Genomic DNA, 24,578 nt, shown 5'->3' with positions numbered 1-24,578 from the left:
TGGGTTGTTGTTGATGTAACTTATTTTAATTGTAAGCCTTCTAGAGCAGGAGGCAGCTTAGAAATCTCTTAAATAAATAAATAGAGTCTAGGCAATATCATCTGTATACAAAAAGTACTGTGGATATTTGTGTGGCTACTGTACATGGTAGTATAATCTGCCTTTGTATTTTTTCTCATGGCAAAGTCTATTTGTTTACTTTGTAGACGCCAGTTACATGACTCTGTGGCCTGAGACCATCTCTCAGGAGCTAGCAATATTTACTTTTTCTTAATTATCATTCATGTTTAGAAAACAAGCTTATTGATGCACTAGCCACTTGAACAATTTTGCTCTGTTATCAGAATCTGTAAATTGGCAACATGATAGATTCGTCAGAAGCAACCTCTTTTCTCTTAAGTTACGTTATGGTGGGTATTGAACTTTAGAAGTGTTCACTAAGTCCTTAGAAGTTTTACTTCAGTAGCTAGTTTATGTAGGGCATCCTAAACAGACTATATAGCAATCTGTAAGTCTGGGAACTGTTTGATTGAGCAGCATGAAGAAATGGATTTTGCAATTTCGTAGGAGTTGGATTATGAGTTTGAAAAAGATAGTAAAAGTAGCTACTTTTGGCTGCTTGGGAGCCAGCTGTAGTCTGTTCCTAAATCTGTTCAGGGTCAAGAAACAGGGGGGCTTGACCAATGTACAGCCTATCTTGTAAAACTACAGCCTGAAGCAAGCATTTTACAAAAGACTTGACACATTCTAAAGGTTATAACGAGTAAATAAACCATCAAATGACTCCTCGTTTATTGTTATGGCGGTGTTTTGGTACAAACACTTAAATCGTTATAGTCCTAAGGCAGCTAATAAAATATCAAGACTTCTAAAGGTTCTATTTCCTTGTTATCCTCTTAAAATTATATATAGTTTTTTCAGTAAACAGAAGAAAGTTTTCTTTTTAATGAATGTTTAAAGATTGAATGGCATATTTAAAAACTTCCAGTCTAGCATGAATAAAAAATTGTAGTGAGGTTAGGAATATGTAAAATATTGACGATCAACCTTTTTGTTTGAGATTTACTTTTAAAATGACTTGGTTTTTTTGGAATGTACTTTTATAATACTATTAGTACTATTTTCAAACTCTGTGAGCTGCTTTCAAACTCCTTTATTCGAAAACTTTAAAATATGCAGCTTTGATTTCTTCCTTTCAAATATTTATTATTAATGCAATAGCTTACCTTATATAAATCCAGTTTACTTGTGTATTATTTCTCCTAGAATTCTCACACTTCAGTGGCCTGTGGAGCCACAGGTGCTGGCAGATTCCTTCTTGGATCAGATAAGAATTAAGGGAGAGAGGTGGAGCACACAAAGGTTGAATGTGGTGAATGGGAGTAGGTGGTAGTAATAATAAGTCTCTTGAAAGCAGCCGGGGCCGTTCGATGGGGCTTTGATCTTGCAAGGCAATAGGTGCCTCCAAGGCCCTTTTGCCAGAGACATACTCAGGGAAACTCCGGCTTATAGCCACTTCAGCCATAATATCCATATGCTTCTGTAGAGAGAGCTGCTATAGCACAGTGGTTAAGTGGTTTGGATAATAATAACACTAACTTGTTAACTGCTCTGGGTGGGGCACTACTCTGTCTAGAAGAGCGGTATATAAGTGCAGTTGTTGTTGTTATTCTGTGATTTGCTCAGCAGGAGCAACCATGATAGATCACTCAACCTTTCCTGCCACAAGGCTTTGTCTTGTGATGGGTTTGGGAGCATGACAGATAATGGGATGGCAGACAGTGGAGCAGCACAAGGAAACACACAACAGCACTTCCACAAAAGGCATTCTTGTCAACTCACTAATAGGTGACTGGGGGGAAATGCTTGTATCAATCCACAGTCATGGATTCCAGTCCCACTAAGGGGGACGGTGACAAGAAGGCAATGCTCATCTGTTGCCAGCAGCAGCTAAACAGAGGAAAGAGATCAGACTAGAACCTACAACTCACCTGGTCAGGGCAGACCTGTCACCCAACTGGTCATACAAGAACATGGCACTGTAGAGGGTATCTGGATCTTTTTTAGCTTCCCTGGTATCAATATTAGCTATATGTAACAGAGCAGGAAGGACAGAAGAGAAAGGCTTTGCACAGAGGGAAGGCCCATGCTTATCCAAAGGTTCACATCCTGCATGTGGCCAAGAAGCCCATAAAGGAGTCACAGCCACAACTGCAATTTTGCCCTATCAAACATTGTTTCATGGGATGGGTTAGTCATGCTGACCTGTAGCCTCACCCTGACTCCTTTAACAACAGCCATTTAGTACCATTCTCTCCCATATGTTGCTTTGTATGAAATAATATTACACAATAAAAATAGCTTTGATCACTGAAGGCCAAATTACATATTACATATCGTTGTGTGCAAATTTTTGGACCTATTTTAATAAAATAAAAAGCAGGCTTAAGAAGCTGTGATCAGGGGTAGAAGAGCGACGGGGAGAGTAACTCTTTCCCTATGGTCATTTTTTGTTCAAACTCTGTTTCTGTAGCTGCTTTTCCCCTTGTGGGGGGAAAGATATGAGTACTGTTAGTATTTTGTACAAGAGTTGTACTAATAATGTATCATGTTTCCACTTTTCATTAATGAATGCTTTAGTGGTAGCACATTTTAACAGCATTTGTAAATAAATTGTTTGAGAGCATACTCCCTGTTCTAGGAAAAGTCATAGGGTAATCAAAATAATTGGCCTTAGTTCCTGCTGGGGGAGTAATAGAAGAAGCATCTAGATTCAGTGTTTATAGATAATTATAGGAAAACTATTTTGTTGTAGCTACAGAATATTTCTTTCTTAAGGAGTACAGAGAAAAGTTTTATGAGATTTTACATTTTCCTGTTTATCTATTTTACTTTAATGCCATATGGGCACTTTCAGTATTTTGAAAACAATACTATAATAACAGGTGCAAATGTTCTGGCATTTTAGTCATATTACTTAAAAGCCAAATAGTCATCTCAAATATATCTTTAGTATTTGTTATATTACGAGACAAAAGTCATGAGATAAATTAACCCTTGCATTTACTTTATACCCACAAACTCACTAAGTCTTGTTTTCAAACAAATCTGAGAGCTGTAATCACGAGATCAGAGTCCACAGGCAGACTGGGAATGATGGTGGTTAGAAAGACTGATGATGCATTCCTTAACAGAGTTAAGCCCATTGACTTAAATGGACTTTAAAAAGTGTAAATTTGCTTTGGACTGCACTGTGAACCTAACTCTGTAGAAGTTGGAATTGCTTACATTGCTGATGACATTTTTATTCCCATCAGATGCACTACCCTGGTGGCTCTCTTGGACTTTGCTTTGCCTCAAATTCTCAGGGAGCAGCTGTGTCCAGGAATGACTTTTTATCATGCTTAGTGCATCACCTGTAACATTTTCTGGAGAGCTGCATTATCAAAATGTGTAATCTTAATAAGTACCCTGACCTGGATAGCCCAGGCAAGCCTGATCTCGTCAGATCTCAGAAGCTAAGCAGGGTCAACCTTGGGTAGTAATTGGATGGGAAACCTCCAAAGAAGACCAGGGTTGCAGAGGCAGGACCCAGCAGGGGTTGCCGTAAGTCAGCTATGACTTGATACCACCAGTCTTAGATTGCTTCATTCATCACTCGTTGAAGCTGCTCTTCAAAGAAGACCCCAGATAGGTGGCATTGCAGAAGCCAGTCTTCCTCCAGATAGGTTTGTCATTGAGGACATATAAAGCCTGTAACAACTATTCTTATCAACTATTGCTTTCCAGACCACAATTGTACATTGCCTGAGACCTCCATTGTCAATCTATATTGTCAGGCTCACTCCTCTTAAGATCCTCAAGGCTCTGGTTTCCCATGAGAGCTAAATGCAGGTCTGTGGGTTAACCAGAATTCGCTTCCTCCTACCAAGCAGGATTTTAAACAAGAATTTAACTGTTACATACACTGAGTTGTGTTTGAAAAGCAGAAGAGCATCTTAATTAATAATTAACTAACAATTCTTTAAAATAAGCTGTTTAGTAAAGTCAACAGTTTCTTTTTTGTTTTTGAAACTAGGAGGCAGAAATTAATTATGAGAAGCAAATGAGTACGTTTGTTATTGAAAAACAGGAACTTGAGTGGCAAAAGGTTGGTGTTTTTAAATCATACATTATAGTAGTAAAGTCTAGTAATTTAACTGATGGAATTAATATTAAAATGGAGAATGGATTCTGATCTGATTTATGCATACATTTTCTAAAATGCTTCTAAACTTTTTTGGGAACAGTGTTTGCCCACAGAATTTTTTAATATATGAAAAATGTTATGTGATTTTGAAGCCCTTTTTTAAAAGAGATGTAAAATTGGCAAAATGTCATCCTACTGCTGAGTGATTTGTTTTGTCAAAACTAATTGTGGAGAAAATTTATAACATCTGAGTTCTATTTACCTGACTGTAATACTGAATTTTCATGCTTCTGATCTAGACAATTTTGAGTGCAGGTGAAGGCTGTACCAGTTACTACGTTCATGGGCATGCAGGGCAGACTTTGCACAGATGTTTGGATAGATGATGTATGCTGTTTCACTGTATTTGCCTCATCTCTGGAGTGGTTCTCTTGATATATCATAATATATCTGATAAAAAGTTTGAAGATCCATATTGCTCATCTCTAATTTAAATTATTGTCAATAAATAGGAAGCGCTTCAATATCAGATAGAAACATTAAACAAGCAGCATACAGAAGCCTTGACAGCATTTAAAAAACAGGCGAGTTTTCTTTTTGTTGCAGTAATAATTTTAATTATGTGCAGGTCAGCTGAACTTACGTGGCAATTGTTAATGATAACTTCATGCAGATGTTTGTAATATCATAAAATCTCTTTACAAAAAATACTTAAGGTTTTGTGCATGCATATACTTTAATATTTATTGTCATTCTAGTTCAAACAGATAGTTAAGCTAGTGCTTGCTATTAAACTGACTTAGTATCTTTTGAAGTATCTGAAATTAAATAGCTTAGATCCTGGTAATTCAGTTTAATTGTGCCACACTGCAATAGATCATTTTGCATGTTAATACTTATGGAAATAGCTTTTATTCTATGTTCCTTTTTAGCTACCTGCTCCCCTCACCCTAGAATATGACTGTATTATTGCTAGCAACACTGCCCCAGCAATAATGGGTTATAGGTGGCATAAGTTTCACTGCACAGAATAGCCTCTCTGTTTCTTTTTAAAAATTGAGCAATCAGCACTCCTTATATTTTAGAGTGGAAGCTCTATATGAATATAAAAACAGATAAAAACACTTGAAAAGTACCATACAATGCCAGGTGTGTAATAAGGAGTGGCATTGTTGGTTTTTTTAAGAGCATGTCTCTCCTGTAATTCTGTGGTATAGCACATCCAAAGAAATTAACAACAACAATGAAAAGTCAGAAAGTGGCTTGAGCATAGGGCTGCTAACCTCAGCTGGGGCTTTGTGTTCTCCTGGAATTACAGCTGACCTCCAGACTACAGAGACTAGGGTTGCTAGGTCCTCTTCCCCTCCCAGTGGGAGGGGAGGAGACCCAGTGCATACCTTCCTGGTGCTCCTGGGATTGTCCTTGCATGCAGCCCTGCACTGGCGCAATGACATCACTTCCAGGAAGTGACATCATCGTGCAAGACTGAGGAGCATGAATACCCTTTGCAGCAGCCTGCTTTGGGCTCCAAACAGGCCCAATTTGGCTCATTTGGGGCCCAAATTGGCCTGCTGCAAAACATGAGAGTGCTCTCGGGCAGTACAATGATGTCAGTGATGTTGTCGTGCTGGCCCCAGGAGCACACGTGGGAGGAAGTGGGGGACAAAAAGTGGGAGCAGGGGATCCCCTGCCCCCACTGGGGGAATGAGATCCCTAACAGAGACCCTGGAGGAAATGGTAGCTTTGGAGGGTTGACACTATAGCATTGCATCTCTACTGAGCTCCCTCCCTAGACCCCACTGCCAAATATCCAGGAATTTCCCAATCCAGAGTTGATAACCCTTCCTGGGCATGGAATGACTTAGCACCATACTTCAGCAGTGGTGTCATGGATTAGCCATTAGGATAGATTATACATTACGGCCATTTTCATACAGGTTATGTCTCCAAGGTTCGATGCTGTTGGGAAGCAATTTTTTTTCCTGCTTCCCCACACCATTGTGGTGCAGTCATGCACCTACTGGGATTCCGCTGGCTTTTCTCCTTTTGTTAAAAATTGCAGCAAAGTCTGGATAGCTGCTGTATGGGTGAGAAAGTCCAGATTTTCCCTGTTCCATTCTCACAGCTGTCATTTTTCTCACAGGGGCCTTTAATATTTTATTGGCAACTTAATATCAATATATCAGTATACCAATATGTGTAACAGGTTCTCTGAACTCCCAGCTTTCATAAAAAAAGTAAGACAATAGCTCCTTTTAAAAAATGTATTTATGTTATTTATAGCCCATTCTGCTTTTCACACTGAGGCTAAGGGCGGTTCACACAGAGTAAGTCAATAAGGTCAACAGAATGAGACATCAAATAAACCATTCAGTGGATTGTAGAAATCTGGAACTAACCAGACATTTGAAACAGAACTGAAGCAAAGCATATGTATTAACATGATGTGTTAAAACAATGCAAAAATTACATACTACGATCAGTTCTGTTTCATATTTCTGGGTGCTTTAAAATTTCTGCAAATCATACACTATTACATTGTTGTTGTATGTTCAAGCCACGGATCATATTGACTCTCTATGCAACTCGCCTTGAGTCTCAGTGAGACAGGTGGACTAGAAATAATATAAATAAGAAAAACCATCAATAGTAGAGTTGCCAGCCTCCAGGTAGTGGCTGAAGATTTCCTGGAATTACAACTGGTCTCCAGGCCACAGAGATCAGTTCACCTGGAGAAAATGGCTACTTTGGGGGGATGGACTGTATGGAATTATGCCGTGCCAAGGTCCTTTCCCTCCCCAAACCCCACTTTCTCCAGGTTTCACCCCCCAGATCTCCAGAAATTTCGCAACTTGGAGCTGGCAATCCTAATCAATAGGCAATATGAACTATAGACAGAAGTATAGATCACAGTCCCTAACTCTTTACTCAAGTGTCTTTCGGAAACTGTTTTGTTACAGTGCAGCCCTATTAGTGTAAAAAAGCCCTCTTGAATAATTCAATTTTGTATAGTTTGTGGAAAGCCAGGAGATGTAAAGGAATAGAGACTAAAAAAAAATGAAACCTGAGGAGTCAGAAAACCTGTTACACATGTTGTTATAACATTATATTGGTGTAACACTTATCAGTTGCAGTTTTTTTTAAAGGTCTTGTGGTTGAGAGAAGGGTATGGCTGCTGCCAGGGGACCAGTCCTAGGAAACTATGGCAAAACCTGCCATGTTGAAGCCCTGTAACTGTTGGACTGTATTGGCAGCTGTAGCAGCAATGGGCAACGTACACATGCCTGTCCCCATATGGAAAATGGGGAGTTCTCCGTCTGAGGCGGAAGACATCTTGGATGATTCCCACCGTCCAATCAGGGAGGTAGGAACTAATTTTCTTCCTCTTCCTGTCTGGCATGTTAGACAACCTCTCTTCAGTTCCATTCCTGCCTCCAGGGAGAGCAGTCTAGTAGCAGACTAGTTCTGCTAATTTCTTATTAGGACCTCAGTTTCACTTTCATTTTCCCACTCCTACTCCTCTTTCTCTAATCTTATCTTTCCTTTGTCTTTCAAACTCTGTTGACTTAAACTTTCCTAGCTCTTCCCTATCTTCTTGCTTTCCTCCCCTGTCTTTTACTACTCTCCCTGGTGGATTGAGAGGATCGTGGCAGCCATTTGGGGCAGCTGCCTACAAGATGGATGCCAGAGATTCTAAGGACAGCTTCCTAGATGACAGAGAGGAATGCTCCCCAGTATCCGCATTGAATGCGATGGGGATTGATGAATCCGGTGCTGACATGCCTCCCGGCTTGTACATGCTCCCAGCAACGAGTTGGAACCGACATGCCTCTGTGGCCTGTGCGGTCTCCTGGCTACAAGTCAGCCTCAGAGCCACAGAAGAGCTTCAAATGGCCCATCCCTCTGAGCGGGAGCCGGAAGCATCTGCATGCTCCTGCTCTGCATGTTGGAGTCAGCATCCAACACCTTCTGGGCATTCAAGCTGTGGAGCATGTTCCCCACAATGAAAGAGGATGGGAGAGTCTTCACAGTCCCTAAAAAGAATGGGGACTGGAGGGTGTTATTAGACCTCAACTTTTTGAACAAGTTTATCAGATTGTATCACTTCTGGATGGAGGCTATATGCTCAGTTGCAGAGGCCATTCAACCAGAAGAATACATGTCATCTACAGATCTCACGGAAACATACCTCCTAATTATGGGAGGACCTTTTCTGGAAAAAAAATCAATTGGCAGTTCTGAGCCATCCCTTTTGGCCTGTCCACCGCGCCAAGAGTGTTCACAAAGCTCCTGATCAACCCCATAGTATGTCTCAGAGAGAGAGAGAGGTATTCATGTTCACTTGTACCTAGACAATCTCCTGATCAGATCAAGTTCAAAAGAAAAATCTCACCATAACACTCAGTTCACCATTCAGTTCCTACAAAGTTGGAACACTTGGGTATGATCATCAAAAGAGTGTTGTCTGTTCTTCACCAAAGAAAAGGTCAGGAAGACCAAACTGCTGGCTGAGACTGTCATCAGAGTGCAAAATCTCTTCTCATGACACTAACCAAACTGATGGGTTTGCTAGTGGCCAACAACAATGTGATACCTTAGGGTCATCTACATGCAAGACCACTTCAGATCTTTCTCAGATCTTATTAACAACGGATCATGGAGAAGACAGATCTTCCCATTCAGGTATCACTTCAGATCAAAAGATTCATGACTCCTCGAGAACAACAAATATTTACAGATGCAAGCATCATAGGTGAGGCACGTCTTCCTATCAATATCTTGGAAATGTGAGTGATTTATCTGGCCCTGTTCCAGTTCAGAGATCAGATAGTGAACTCACACATCCTGATCTGTAAGGACAAGGTTGCAGACAAGACATATGTAAACAAGCAGGGGGGATCCAAGACCTCGAGGCAGCACAAGGAGGGGGCAAGGATACGTACCTGGGAGGAAGGTCATCTAGACTCAATCAGAACTGAACACATCAAAGGCATATCCAATGTCCAGGCAGACTGGCTGAGCAGGTAGACCATTCAACAAGGGGAATAGTCCCTTAAGAAAGATCTCATCTAATGGATAACATCGCACTTCGCAACACCTTTCATGAACCTGTTTGCATCCCAACACAACCACCAACTACCAAGGTACGTGACAAGGTTTGTTCCATCCACAAGCAGATGCCCGGACATCGCAGGGGCCATTAGGCGCATTACCACCCTTACCAGGGCCGTTTCCAGATGGCTTACCTGCCTCCGGAACGTTGCGCCATCTTGCGGGGAAAACGCGAAATATCGTGTTTTCCCCGCAAGATGGCGCAACGTTCCGGAGGCAGGTAAGCCATCTGGAAACGGCCCAGTAATACCCAAACTCCTGAGAAGGATCAAGGAACAGGGAGCGAAGTGCTAGTGATTGCCTCTTGGTGGCCCCACAGACTGTGCTTTTCCACACTCCAACAGATGGTGATATCTCCATCCCTCATTCTACCAACCTCTCTGGTCATGTTACAGCAAGGAATGGTTTGGCGCTCTCATTTAGATTCATCCTGCTTAACTGTGTGGAAATAGAAAGGAAAACCTTCCTACGATGGGGATATTCCGGAGAGGTGGCCAACACTCTCCTAGCATCCAGAAAACAGTTCACGGTCAGAATTTACAATTCCTCTTGGAAAGCCCTCACTCAGTGGAGCAGCAGGAAAGCACTGGACATTTTACACAGCCCTGACCAAACATCCATTTGAACTGGCCAAGGATATTCCCCTGAGAAGGCTGAAAATGAAGACCATCTTCCTCATGGTCGTGTCTGCCAGAAGAATCTCAGACCTAAGTGCACCATCAGTCAGACCTGCACTCTTTATCTTTCACGACAAGATGATACTTCGTACTGTCCCCACCTTTCTTCCAAAAGTCTATTCCAAATCCCATAGGTTGCAAGAGAAAAAACTACCACATTTCTACCTGTACCCTAAATATCCTAGGGAGAGGCTCTGACACAACCTAGACGTCAGAAGGAATCTCAAGGCCTATCTGCTCTGAACAGTGCAAATCAGAAAGTAGGAGTTACTGTTCATCAATATATCTCCCCTCAATATATCTGCTTTCAGCAGCCGTAGGTGCCAATAGCAAAACATACACTATTGAAGCTCACAGAGCTCTCATCATAGAGGTTCCTAATGGAATAACGGCTCACTCTGTGAGGAGCGCTGCTACCAATGCAGCATTACGCAAGAATACTTCTGTAAAAGAAATCTGCAAGGCAGCAACATGGTCGTTGATCTCAACCTTGGTGAGATGCTACAAAATAGATTAATATGATTCAGTGGATACCTCCTGCAGTAAAAAAGTACTGCAGCGCATGATCTCGGATGAAGACCACATCCCACCCAGAAGTGGAAACTGCTTTGGGAGCACCCAAGATGTCCTCCGCCTCAGAGGGAGAATGGACCTTTGGACACTTACGGTGAAGGGTCCTTCTCCTCTGAGGAAAGGCGGACATCTTACCCTCCTCGGGTCTTCGGCCTCCTCTACCCTGCTGCCTCATTCTTCTACCTCCTCCGGGTTATGCTTTATGTATGGTACATGCTAACACAACAGGTGTTTTTTCTCTCAGTATTGACAGTTGCTGAATGAGAAATTCAGTGTTACTGCTTTGTGGAGTCACCTGAAGTGAAAAGAGGGTGTCCCACACACCAGACAGGAAGAGGAAGAAAATTCGTTCCTGCCTCCCTGATTGGACAGTGGGAATCACCCAAGATGTCCTCCTTTCCTCAGAGTAGAAGGACTCTTCACAGTAAGTGTCTAAAGGTCCGATCTGTGATAACTCTCTCAAGATTTTCTTTATCATGAAAAAGAATCCTTAAAAATCTCCAGTTGAAACTGGGGCCATTACATTGGGCAGGTTAGTTTCCCATTAATTAAAAAGAGCTGTTATTCCTGCAGTAATGGGAAAAGAAAAGGTACCCATACTGTATCTTTCCCCTCTAACTGTAACCAATAACAGTTTCAAGGGTGATTTGTATGCCGTTATGGCGGCAAATGGTTGAGAAAATATGATTTCTTCACAAGTAAAGTACATCTCTAAGGAATGATATCCAAATTCCTCCCAACATTGACAAATCACTTCACATTCTTGTGCAGAAGATACTGGAAAAATACTCATATCAGAGATGTTCCAGAATTACTACTGTGGCTTTCCTGAAACAAGTATCCTCTGTATACATTTAGGGTTTCATATTTTAATTTTTTTTCCCGAAAGCCATCTAAATATGGTGAGAAAAAACGATCGCTTAGGGCTCAAGTTTCCATTCCCTTCAAAATCACTTCAGAGAGGAGGGAGGTCTCACCTCCTTTTCATTTTCAAGGCAACTGCTGGGGAAAGAGATTTTTGGTTTCACAGATTTCATATGGTAAAATACATTAAATGTAATTGACCTAAATGTTGTATATGTTCTTTGAACATTTTAAAAATTTCTTTTGTACTTTTGGAATACAAGTTTCAAGCAAGAATATTTGCTGTTGAAGAAGAAAAGGTAATGCATATATTTATTGTATGATTTATTTGTTCAATAAAGGGTAGTCAATTTGTAGCTAGAAACCAAAATGGTTGTATAGCATTGTAGGCATTCATGACTTTTGATTCTCACCTTCTGGTAGCACCTCCCCCCCCACACACACACATTGGAAGACCCTCATAAAAGGTCTGTGGTCTTCTAGAGCAGCACCCCATGAGGCCACTTCATCAGGTGCATGGAGTGTTTATGTTGGCAAAAACAAGCATAATAACCATTCATAACATTATGAGAGCTTCTGTAGCACAATAGTTGTGGTTCAGCTGTGAATCAGCACTCTACTGGTTCGACTCCCACTATTGCCATGAGTTCAGTAGGTGGCTTTGAATAAGTCACTCCTCTCAGCCCCAGCTCCCAGCTGTATTGTGGGAATAATAACAACACTAACTTATTCACTGCTCTGGGTGAGGCACTAATCTGTCTATATGAGCAGTTACTATTATTTGTGGTGATAACACATTCTCCAAAGTTTGGCCTTAGCAAATAAAATAGCTCACACCACTTGCCTTTCATGGCTTTTTGATCCCATTGTTGCAGTTTTTTTCTGTATAACCACATGTGTGTATGGATATTGTTAGATCCATCAGCAGGCACTCACCAATGTGGATGTTTACCACCTCCACCTTCCCCCTGCAACTGCTAACACCTTTAAACAGCTGATGGTGGAGGTTGTGGGGCCCATGGAGGCATGTTGCCATATGGCCAATGGGGAAGTTGGCACTGAGTAGGAGGAGCTAGGCGAAGTCCCTCACCCCCACCACTCTTATGCCACAGAGCCTCTTGCACCAACTGAAGCCCTGCTGGTAAAAGATCATCATAGAGCAATTTTATCAGCTTTCTTCTGTGCATTGCAGCCACCCTAGACTGTGTGGCTGTTTGTCCCTGCAGGTCCTGCAACCACCAGTCTCAGGGGGTTCCTTGGGGAAGGGTGAGGGAGGAAAGATCTGTGCCCATGAGAGCCCCTTCACTCATATTTTGTTAGATCCAGTCCATAATGCCTGCCAGTTTGTTTGTTGTTTAAATTTCCTCTTTCTAACAAAAAAACCCCTTTTCTTTAAAGGGGAGTTATCTACTTGCTGAAGAAGCAAAAGCAAGAGAAATTGAAGGACTGAAGGAAACATTAAAAATGTTACAGGTATCTTTGCACATGTTCACACCAGCCAAGTCCACTTGTGCTTAGCTGAGTAAAATAAGCTGCATTCTCTTTTTTTGAGGGCGGGGGGGGGGGGAGGTAGGTGGGATGGAAAAGGAAAACACAAAATAAAACCTTGCTTCTTCCACTCAGCTGCTGGATAAACACAGAGTTTATTTTTTAAAAGTATATATATAAATTAGGGATGCTACCTGATTGTGACATATTTTTGTCTTCTATGTATGACTGATAAAATGCTGCAAACTTGAAATAAAGCAAACAGTCTGTAGGACAGAGAGGTTGAAGTTTTTACTGCCACAGAAGGGATAGAAGTTTTCTTTAGTCAGTAAGCAGAAGAGAAAGTTCACCTTATTCCTAGACTAGGTCCTGGCTAGTATCAGGAGCTGGACCCCCTCCACAGTTCTATTGTGACTGCTGAAATCCCGTGAGCTTTCAGTCTCCAAGTTTAAATTTTCTCCCTCTGACAACCCTTTATCATAAGGGACATCAGGGAGATATTGTTTGCTCTATTGAGAAACTTAGGAGTAATGAGAAATAGCAGCTCCCCAGTGCTGATTCAGGTTGGGAAAGTGGTGGAGGGGGCCTCCATGCTCACCAGGGTCTCGGTTACAACTAGATCTGTGAGTGCCTGAGAAGCACAGAATGCCTAACTCACTTGTGATCCAAATTCCTTGCGGTTGTCTCATTGGCCTTGAGGACTTTATAATTTGTGAATTGACCTTGGACATTGGGTAGGCAGGAAGAGCAATTGACAAGAAGCACTGTGACCAATTCTTAAAATACGAAGAACTGTTGAATTGTAGTTTTTTAGCCTGGACTTCTGGCTAAAGCTATTAATATATTTAAGTTAATCATGGAGGACAAGTTGCAGTCTCCCAACAAAACTACCACCTTTATTCAAAACAAACTGGCAACCAATGAAGAGACTGTAGTACCATTGCTATATGCTTTGGGTAGAGTACATTTTTGGCAGATGTTTTTAGTACTTATTTTAGTTCTTGAGGATTTTTCAAAGACAGCTCTGTGCAGAATGCATTACACTAGTCTAATCTGGATTTCACTGAGGCATGCATAACAGTAGCCAGGTCAGGTTGACAAACAATACTATACTTCAGTGTTTGAAATGATCCAGATCCTTTTCTTTCCAAGGAAGTAGCACTATTTAGAGAAATGCCTCCCTAGGACCAGAAGACATGTCAGTACTTTTGGTTTGCCCCATGTTCCGTTTACTGGGCCATTGATTTCAGGGGAGGGATCTATTTTTGCTGTCCTCTTATTTGATTTGCAAATTTTGTCAACATAAGCTCATTAAATTCCTTTCCTCTTTCTCTTTCATTTTGTGTCCTGGAAAATCAGAAACTTGGTTGATAGCCCAACAGAAAAGTATCATAAGCAAGGAATACTCACTGACTTAGCTCAGATCCCTGATAAGCAGCATTTCCATCTTCTTTTTCAGAATCCTGCTGACGTAAAGCCCTCAAACAGTTAAACCACACTCCACAGTGAAATGATAACATTCTTTTGCCACAAGTTAGCTAGTCTTAACAAGCTTTAGAAATGGACGCTGTAGTTGGAGACTGTGTATAACCAGTTGTGTTCATTATTCACGTTTTGCCCACATTGTGGGTTTACACATGGACTGAATGTGTGCATGTGCACCCTTCCAAGGGGCAAATACTGTTCCTCCCATAGCCCCTGGGCCATTTTGATTCCCCACAATGATGTGTGGGGGGGAGGCAGGAGCTCCTAAGTCAAACCTGTGGTCTCTCTAGCTTGGGGCTCTCCAAAGTCTTTCCCAGTACCTGTTGCGTGAGATCTTTTAACTAGAAGCACTGAGAACTGAACCTAAGGCTTAGCAGGTGCCCTGCCTAAGCCATGGCACTTTACTCTAGGGAGGACTTCATCCTGAAGTAAAATGCTTTCTATTCATCAGCAAAAATGAAACCTCACTACGAATCCAGGTTTTCCCTCTAGCCATTCACTCTACAGAAGTTGTATTAAAATTAATGAGATTAATGGAAGTAGTTCTTAGATAGTTTTGCTACTGTTTTAAGAAAGAAGCTTTTTCGGGGAAAGCATAATTTGAAACAAATGAGACTATTCAAATTTCTTCCTCATTAACAAAACTCACTCATATTCTTGGAACACTTTTGAGAGTGCAAAGGATTTTTATAAAGTCTTCTTCTAAAATATTCATTGTGCCTTTTCATTATGCAACAATGGGAATTTTTATCTGTCATTAATATTGTGCTGATTATTCTATTCTCATTAACTTTATAAATAGCTTAGTTTTTTGATGTCATTCTCTGTTTATTTAATAATCTGGTTAATGCTGAGATTATTTTAAAAGCAAATGAAATTCCTTCACATTGCTGACCTTCTGTTCAAAAGGCTGAAAGGATTTGTTGTGCCCTGTTCAGTTCATGACACAGCACAAGTGATATATAGTGTACTTCTTGGTCTGCTGAACATGATACATAGACTGAAAGAGTAATAAATGCTCCCTTGCTTTTCTTAACTAACATAAACTGAGGGAAAATCGATGTATTGTCGAAGGCTTTCACGGCCGGAGAACGATGGTTGTTGTGGGTTTTCCGGGCTGTATTGCCGTGGTCTTGGCATTGTAGTTCCTGACGTTTCGCCAGCAGCTGTGGCTGGCATCTTCAGAGGTGTAGCACCAAACATCTTTTCCACACTGTGACACTGAGAGATCTCTGTCTTTTGGTGCTACACCTCTGAAGATGCCAGCCACAGCTGCTGGCGAAACGTCAGGAACTACAATGCCAAGACCACGGCAATACAGCCCGGAAAACCCACAACAACCATGAGGGAAAATCATCATCTAATGATGGAATCTGATTTAAATTCACCACAACAAAGACAGCCAAAGTTCTGATGATATTTCAGCCAGCTCACTTGCTCAAATAAAAATGTATGTGGGTTCTCTCCTTGCCTAAGCAGCATTGGGAGAACCAAGCAGTATAACATCTGAAGTCTCATGAGATCACCTCTTGCTTTCACTGAACAGGTAAACTGAAGGTTGAAATTTTAATGTTCAGGGAAGAAGAGCTACAATATCATGTGAAGTTTACACTTGCAATTACTTGCATATATGATCAGACTAAAGTATCATCAGAACAGACTCCAAATTAAGGTTCAGCATGCTATCAACATAGCCTGCACAGTAGCAGCAGGTTATTAGGATCAGGATTTCTCCATTTGCTTTGGAGCTGGGAATGGAATCTGTTCTCTGTATTGCTACAGTAACAGTTACATGCTGAAAATGAGGAGAAATTCTTACGCAGTTAAGTATATATTGAGGAGTTCTTTAAGGGCACCTTTGAAACCAATATGATTTTCTAAGGGTATAAGCTTCACTCAAAATCCTGCTGTTCTTTTGCAGACTAACTTGGCTATGTACCTGAAATATATTTAAGGGATGTTCATGGTGGTAATGAGAAGTGTGTGTTGGGGATAGGGGTTGGCTGATAAGTTTTTTGCTTCCTGTGTTCATATGTTTGTGCACAAATACCCCATAGTCCCATTTTCCTAGCAAGTTATTGTGTATAAATTGCGATCAGGTCTCAACCAACTTATGGCAACCCCACATGCTTTTCAAGGGAAGAGATGAAAAGAGGAGGTTTGCCATTGCCTCCCCTATGTGTAGTGAACCTGGACTTCCATGGTGGTGTCCCATCCAAGTACTAACCAGGGGTTACCCTGCTTAGCTTTCAAGATCTGACAAGATTGAGCTAGCCTGGGCTATCCAGGTTATGGTCAAGTATAAATAAATTTGATTATCAGTGTCAAGTTACAGTTTAATGAAATATAGTGATATTTCTAAGCATAAAAATCTCAGGTTTACAGTGATGATGAAAAATAGCTTATTTATTACAATAAAAATGATACTATATATGTTGACAAGTTACAAATGAATAACAAAGACAAGAGGTGAGAACAAAGAATTGTTAGATTTTGCATTTCAAAGCTAATATTAGGTCTTGTCTCAGCTTGTCTAATTGAGACAAGCATGGTTCCTTGATTTGGACAGATCAAGGAAGTTACTCCTCAGTGTAGCTATCCAACCAATGTTCTTTCCCCCTTCTCATTTACTAGCCGAAACCACAAATGTTATTGGAAACTCCCTTGTCAAGGCGCACAGAACATCATTCCAGCTTACAATATTGAAACTTGAAAAGATCTAGTTTTATTTTATCTTGAACTTGTGTTTGGTTTGGTATATGGTCACAGAGTGAAAAAAAATCTGTTAAATATTACTTTTTACCCCTCCTTTAGAGATACAGGTGAGGGTGTGGCCTTTATGATATCTTTCTGTGAGTGAATTTCCAAGCAACTAGGGAATTTTAAATTTTCCTAGGCAAGATTTGCCCTTCAGTTTTCATCGTTCAGGTCTATTGCTAATAACCAAGTCATTGTAATGGACAAATATATAAAAACCCTCAAAATGGCTAATTGCTTGCCTAAGGCAATAGAGAGTGCTGGTGAAAAAGAGGCAGGTCAATATATGGTTGAAGGCCATGAATAAAGCATACTTGCTGAAACTAAGCAGGCTTGGGTCTGGTTAGCCCTTCAACGAGAACTTCCTGGAAATCATAAGAAAACCCTCCGCTGATGCGGGGAGGGCAGAATATAAATGTAATAAATTAAATTAAAATTAAATTAAATTAAAGTTCTATAATGGAAGATAAATAGAATATAAGTGTGATTTAATAAAAGGGAGGATGGTATTTGTCCTGCATCCTAGCGGGAGCCAGGTTGACTTTGTTCTTCTAGCACTAGAGCTAGGTTTTGCTAGCAAAGCAAGTGACATATGGAAAGGTCTAAGAAGTAAGTGGCTTGCCCTGCACTAATTGAAAGTCCGTGTGTTCCAGCACAAGCTTCTGCTTGCACCATAGCAGTTGATCAGCAGAACAGAAGCACTGGGCTATAACAGTCAATCGCCTTTTAGTATTATCAGGGCACATAGAGATAAAAACCTAAAAGCAGTATGTTCTGCTCTGTCAAGAACCTGAGTGCACTGAAAAGTTATATGATGATTGAATGCAATTTTTATATTATACTGCAAACCTGCCATAAATAATAGAAGTTATTACAAGTAGGGACCTGTAGGGAACTTGAGGGGAATTGGCATCTCATTTCTCTTGTCTTTGCTTCCTTCCCTCTTTCCCACCCATTCTCTGTTACTCATCCCTTCTTTCTTTCTTTCTTTCTTTCTTTCTTTCTTTCTTTCTTTCTTTCTTTCTTTCTTTCTTTCTTTCTTTCTTTCTTCCTTCCTTCCTTCCTTCCTTCCTTCCTTCCTTCCTTCCTTCCTTCCTTCCTTCCTTCCTTCCTTCCTTCCTTCCCCCCCTTCTCTGTCATTTCCCCCCTTAGCATGCTCCTCCCATGGCTTGAGCAGATTCTCCCTCTCATCCACTTCCAGCACTGCCATCTCAGTGTTGGAGTCAGTGACAGTTCCCTCACCCTCTCCCATGCCTGATTTCAGTGTGGCCACCTTGGTGCTGGGCAGGAGCAATGACTCTTTTGCCTTCTCCCCTGCTCACCTTCAGGGCTGTTGCCTTGGCACTAGGGAAGGGCAACAACAACTCCTGCACCTCCTCCCCTACCTCCTCCAGTGCTGCTACCTTACCAGGACATGGGGGAAGAGTGTTGCCACCAGCAGAGATGACTGGGGAGTCCTGCACATCCTCCCGGGCCCCCTGCCTGTCCCAAGTGTTGTTGCCTTGGTGGGAGAAAAGGCCGGTGGGTCCCATGCCTCCTCCCCTGCTTGCTTCCATTTTCCGTACCACAGATGGGAGTGATGGTGGATTCTGTGCCTCTCCAGTTTTACCACCTTAGTTGCTGAGGGGGGCAGAGAACAGAGGCTTCTGCCCCTTTTCCACCACCTTTCTCTTCCTCATACCCCCCTGCATCTGAAGAATAGACGTGTGTGCTTGTGCAAACATCTGTTCTCTGTTGAGAGGGGCTTGTGCCCTCCCCTTTTTATCTTTAGGATTTTTCTGCAATCCTGGGTCTCCCCACAGATTTGTAGAAATATCTCCTTTCTCCAGAGTTGATGTCACAGGCAACATCCCTCTGTAGAATTAAGGGAGTGTTGCAAACATCATGTGCGGAGAGCCTTTGATGGAGAATGATCTGAACTGAAAATGGGAAATATTTCTAAGACTACTTTTGTTATTTCTGCATTTTTAAACCAGTAAGTGTTCACTTGCCTCCTTGAGTGTGTAAGAATAAAATTGCAGAGATTTGTACCAGTGTTGAGGTATGATAAAGTCAACTGTGGGCAAAGGGCCCATGCAGAGGATTCCCATAAGCTTAATAAAACCCCAAGTTTGCTCTCCCATTTGCACAGGTACAGGCAGCACAGAATACCATTAAACAGCATGGGTGTTCTAAATGCACTTTCCATAGCCTGATCTAGCCCTTTCTCTTGCCTTAATGCAACACATGTGTACCAAGCACAAGTAACTTGCTCTGAGTGGTGTGGGAAGGCTGAATGGGAAAATGGGAGGTGTGCAGTCAGACTTCCTAGTCTTGCTAGCTCTTGTGCTGTCTGCATGCAATGCCCGAGTGTATATAAGTAGGGGAATTAGTAAAAAGTTTCTGCTTAACCAATAGGAACCTTCTGTCTATCGGTTCTGCACCTGATATGACTAAATTAGGCTGTTGTTCCCTGTGCCTCCATTCATGCCAGAAATGGCTAACATGAGCATGTGTGGGAAGGTGAGCTAGTAATATTTGCAAGACTGGTTTTAAGTAGTTAAATGCTTTCTCAGTAGAACAACATCATATTAACATGGTGTAACTTTTACATTTCTTTAGAATTCCAGGTAATTGAATTTAAATTGTTGTCTAGACTCTTATATTATTTTTATTGTTACAGATCTCAAAATATACCTTACAAAACAAGCTTAATGAAGTGGTAAGGAACTACAATATTTATAAAATGGTCGAATACTGTTTACATTTTAGGCTAACTGGTATTACTAAGAACACTAACAATTTCTAGCTTATGATTAAATGCTGGAATTAATGCTGGAATTTGTAGATGTGTTTAGCAAAACACATTTTTGTTTGAATTGTTTTCTTAATGAAATGGAAATTTTTAGTTCAGATACATTGGTAGCTTTTTGTTTGCTATTATAATACTGTCTGTTTTTGTAAACAAAATACCCTTAAAACTTATTACTAATATGGTTTGAGCTTATTTGCTGTATTTGTAGACTGGATTTTTTAAATGAAGATGGTACAGATAGCACGTTGCAGAGTTTTAGAGATAAATTTTTATGCTTTTGTATAGTGTGTGATCTTTTTATATGAAAAGACAGAAATAACTAGGAAGGAGAGTACCTTCCACTAGAATACAGAAAGGAAGGGTTTCAAATGCTGTTTAGTTACTTTGAACCATGTTGGAAATGAAGAGCTGTTGAAACACTGCTAAGCTTGATTGACTAAAAGCTGTGAAAATTCTACTGCTGCTCATCTGGAAAGAATAAAGATAATATTGTTGAACCATTATAAACTGTGATTTTAATTAAGAATCTGAAAAACTAGAGTCCGGTTTAGCCTTAAGTACCATGACATTTGTACTGAAAGTCATCTTCAACGCTACAGTGACTTTACACAAAATATGGTGAAATTGAATAATGTGTCCTTTGACCTGGGAGATAAGGCTACGTTAAAGATCAAAGACAACATAAAATGTGTTTTGTCTTATTTCACTTTTAAGTTAGATTTGTTATTTAAGTAGAACTTGTATGTTTTTAATGTACACAATACTGAATTGATAATTTCATTTTAACATTGCTTTTCATTTTACTTTCAGTCATAAATGGCTGATGGAATAATAGTTTGGCTATTGCATTTAAGAAAAAATTATCTTTTTGTAATTTTACTGGTAATGCGTAGGAAATCAGTTGCAAGCATTGGAAGATTAACAAATGTGTTTGCTGAGTAACCAAATGTCACCCTCCTTTCTATCCTTTACTGAAAGACGGTTTTGGCAAGGAACATATACAAAATATTCTGACATATTCTTTTTGATATTTAGCAGTAAGTTTCAGGAATGACCAGATTCTTTCAAACAAATGAACCAGCTTCAGCCTTACTTCTGAGGATGTCAGTAATTCATTGCTTCATTGCGTATACTATGATTTCTTTATTACATTATTGAAAATAAACTTGTGGACTGATCATATATCTAATTCTGAACGAGGCAATAGGGTGTGGACCATGAGGTCCATTAAACGGAGCCAGGGACTGACAGGCAGGGTTTCTCTACATACCTGAAGAATCCACAGATTTGCAAAAATAAATTTAAAATTTAAAAATCTAAATAGACACTGGGGGAGTAAAACTCCCCAAAATAATAGATAAAACAGTTATAGCTTTAAGAAAATAATGCCTACTGAGACTGCAGTCTGAGATTTTGGTGGCCTTTGGGGGGGAGCTGCTGTCAGAAGACATGAGAGGAGTCCCTAAGCTGTGAGAGTGAGGTCTTGTGGCAAGAATGCCTCTTTCTTGGCCCAGTAGCTGAGAGGACAGGTAGAAAGCAACTTTCAGGACTCTGAAAGGTCGTCCCTGACTATTGCTTCCTCTGAATCCTAGCTCATGTGCCTCACATTCCCAGAGGGGCTGAATGCCTCCCCTATGGCCACCATCTCCTCAGACATTTTGGAAGTGGCCATGGGAGGACCCTGCTGAGAAGAGGAGGTGTGGGGAACAGCAAATATGGTCTTTCCTTCATTCTCTGCTGGCAGAGCACCCCTCCTAGCCTGTGTACTCTGCACCCACTGAGAGAGCTTATCTCTCAAGCTGGTGAGCCTCCCAGCCTGGTCACCAACACATACACCTTGTTCTCAGTGAGGGGTTGTGGCAGGATAACCTGTTGCAGCCTTCTCACGAGCTCGCACACTGCTGGAACAAGGTCTGCAGAGCCTGTACCTGGGTCCAAGGAGGAGGCCATTCTCCTCTGAACCCTGGATCAGAGGAATGACCAGACCCCGGGTCCCTGTGTCAGATGAGACCATGACAGTAAAGCCTTTAAAGGGTCTAAGGACTTCCACCATCTGGGAGATGGTCACCCAGTTCTCTTGGCTGAATGAACTCTTCCCCCTCCAAGAGTCACTCTTGGAGAACCACATCATGAGGGTAGTCTGCGGCTCCACCAAACATTTGAGCATGGCATGGGTGGGGTTAAAGTAAGTGCCAAATTGTTGATCAGGCAGTGCTTTGGCACATCTGTCAGGGACTACTTCTGGTGCAGTTGGTGAGTTGCTTTTCATTTTCACCTACTCTAAAATGTTTTAGGTAGGCCTATACCATCTAACCTGCATTAAACACCTTATGGAAAATTTACCTAGAAGTACTCAGAAGGAACAACCCAGAGAGCATTCCAAAAGTCCACTAGTGGCAACAACTGCAGTGTAGAACAATACACCTCTTACAGATAAAAAACAATCTCCCTGACAAGAAGCAACCAGTTAATTATAACAGGAAACAATTACTTAAGCAACTGCCCCACCAAAATACAACTCTTAAAAACACTAGCAAGCAGCAAAGCAAGCAAACTTAAAAGTACCCCCCAAACAACAAAAGTAATTATTAACCTTTAAACTTTACCTAAGAAAAACCTTGCCCTTTCCTCCCTTTCCACCCAATACAAAGCTACCACCCCTCCAAAGAAACAGGAAATAAAAGAATCTTAGGATTCTCAAATCATGTGAAGTTAGATCAAGTGGCCCTCTTCAGGCAGACAGTTCCTCCTCAGGTCTTCGTCCAGGTAGGCAGGTAGCAGAAGTAAAGATCCAGGCAGGCAGTGGTAAATCTCAAAGGTAGAGAGCAGGCAGAGGCTAAGAAAGCCAAGCACTCAGCATAGTGTCTTCATTCTCCAGAAATCCATACAAAATGGAGTCTGTTCTGAGCCAAGCCTGCTTTTTTAATTTCTTGAAGATTTTGAAAAAGGCTCTCCCGTCTGAGAATCCCCTGATTGGCCTGAGAAGCAGAGCTCCTGCACCAATTGGCCAGTCCACTCACTCATTCCCCCTTCCCTCTTGAAAAAAAGGCCAGGAAAGCCTGAGGGAAAAAGGACGGGGGGAGGAGCTTGCCAGTCAACTGTGTTTGCCAGATTAAACCAAATAAACTTGGTTTTATCCAGCCAGTCAGTATCTGGCTTCCCAATCTGATCTGGGATTCTCTAATATGATTTGGTATAGCCAGATTATGCTGAACGGGCATAAATCCAGCTATATAACTAGTATATGAATTTTGAATCACACACCCCTAGCCTCAGTTGCATAGCTTGATTGATTTTAATACATAATAAGACGAGGAGAAATTATTCTCCCTAGTTGTTTGAATCAACACTTAGTAAAATATGCCAAAAACTATAATTTAGTTCTGGAGACTGTACTCTTAGGTAACACCAAGGCTTTGATGCAAATGAATAGTAACAATTTAAAAATCCAAATTAATATCAACTCAATTCAGAAATAACACAAAGCCATGGTTTATTTTAACTCTGATTTGTGAAAGCAGGATTCAGTTATCAAATCCTGATTTGCCTTAAGAAATAATGGATTCATTTCCTTTTTGTTATCTGGGAGGGTGTTGCCAGATAACAAACTAGGACTAAGCCAGGATGCTTGCATTTAGACGTCATGTGAGACCATAGGTAAGATTCACTTTGATTAATAAGCTAACTTCAGTTATTGGTTTGAGATCCTGGTCCCTAACTAACTATAGTTATTGGAGTGTCCTGTGTTCAGATGGTTTTATGTCATGCTGGCTATAATTCTGTAATCAACTCCATGCACTTAGTCCCATTAAAACAGTAAGCCAGAGCACATGTAACTAGGTGCAGCGTAGCAGCCATACTTATTGGTTATTGTTCCATGCATGACCATTTCAGAGAACAAGAACTGCTAAGCACAGGAACAAAAGATAAGCAGGGATAGCCGAGAGCCAAGGAAATCATAGAACAATGCAAGAAAGAAATAGCTTTAGGGTCATTTTGACCACGGCTTTATTGAATCATTAACTCAGTTATGTTAGTAAGACCCAGTACAAAAGTCCTACTTGAACTGGAACTTCTGCAGTATTTTCTCAGAACTAGAATCTATTATCTGTGTTTTGCCTATTCAGTGGCTTTTGTTATATAAGCCAACACATTGTTTTATTAGAAATTTTTGGAAAGTGGATCTATAAATTCAGTTGACAGTGGTCACTTCCAAACTGAGTCAGTTCTCTGTGTATCTCTTTGCTGCTGCCTCAGCGTCCTGTGGCTGCTATCCCCCCTGCACCTTTTTCATCCACAAAGAAAAGAGCTACAGACTTACTTTTTTAAAAAAGAAAGCTGAGAATTATTGCTGTTGGGAGAAAATGGTAGCCATGGGAATTGAGGCAAGGAAAATCATGCTGAAGTGGGTGGAACCTTCAAAAATGCATACCTTTCTATCCATGTGGTGTCCAAAGGCAGTTTAACAAGAGAACTTTCCAAAAAGATTGCACAGAACTAGGTTTGGAAATGGTTACAGCAAAAAGGGGGAAAATATGGAGACAGGACAAATAAAGTTCATCATCATGTGCATGCTCCTGAAAACAACACTGCAGTAAGAATTCCAGGAGGAACCAAACATCCTTGTGGAAGCAGCCTG

At 41.0% G+C, this 24,578-nt stretch overlaps 1 protein-coding gene across 1 annotated transcript in view; it reads left to right on the top strand.

Moving 5' to 3' along the window:
* CCDC73 (coiled-coil domain containing 73) overlaps positions 1-24,578 on the top strand; it is a 112,938-nt gene that overhangs the window by 28,171 nt on the left and 60,189 nt on the right. Inside the window, exons 2-6 of the mRNA XM_054969982.1 lie at positions 4,079-4,150; positions 4,702-4,773; positions 11,679-11,714; positions 12,814-12,888; positions 19,808-19,846. Coding sequence (XP_054825957.1) covers positions 4,079-4,150; positions 4,702-4,773; positions 11,679-11,714; positions 12,814-12,888; positions 19,808-19,846 — 294 coding nt within the window. The remainder of the gene's footprint in view (positions 1-4,078; positions 4,151-4,701; positions 4,774-11,678; positions 11,715-12,813; positions 12,889-19,807; positions 19,847-24,578) is intronic.

This window comes from Eublepharis macularius, chromosome 2 (assembly GCF_028583425.1).
Source record: "Eublepharis macularius isolate TG4126 chromosome 2, MPM_Emac_v1.0, whole genome shotgun sequence".
NCBI lineage: Eukaryota > Metazoa > Chordata > Lepidosauria > Squamata > Eublepharidae > Eublepharis > Eublepharis macularius.
This window is presented reverse-complemented; position numbering and strand designations above follow the sequence as displayed.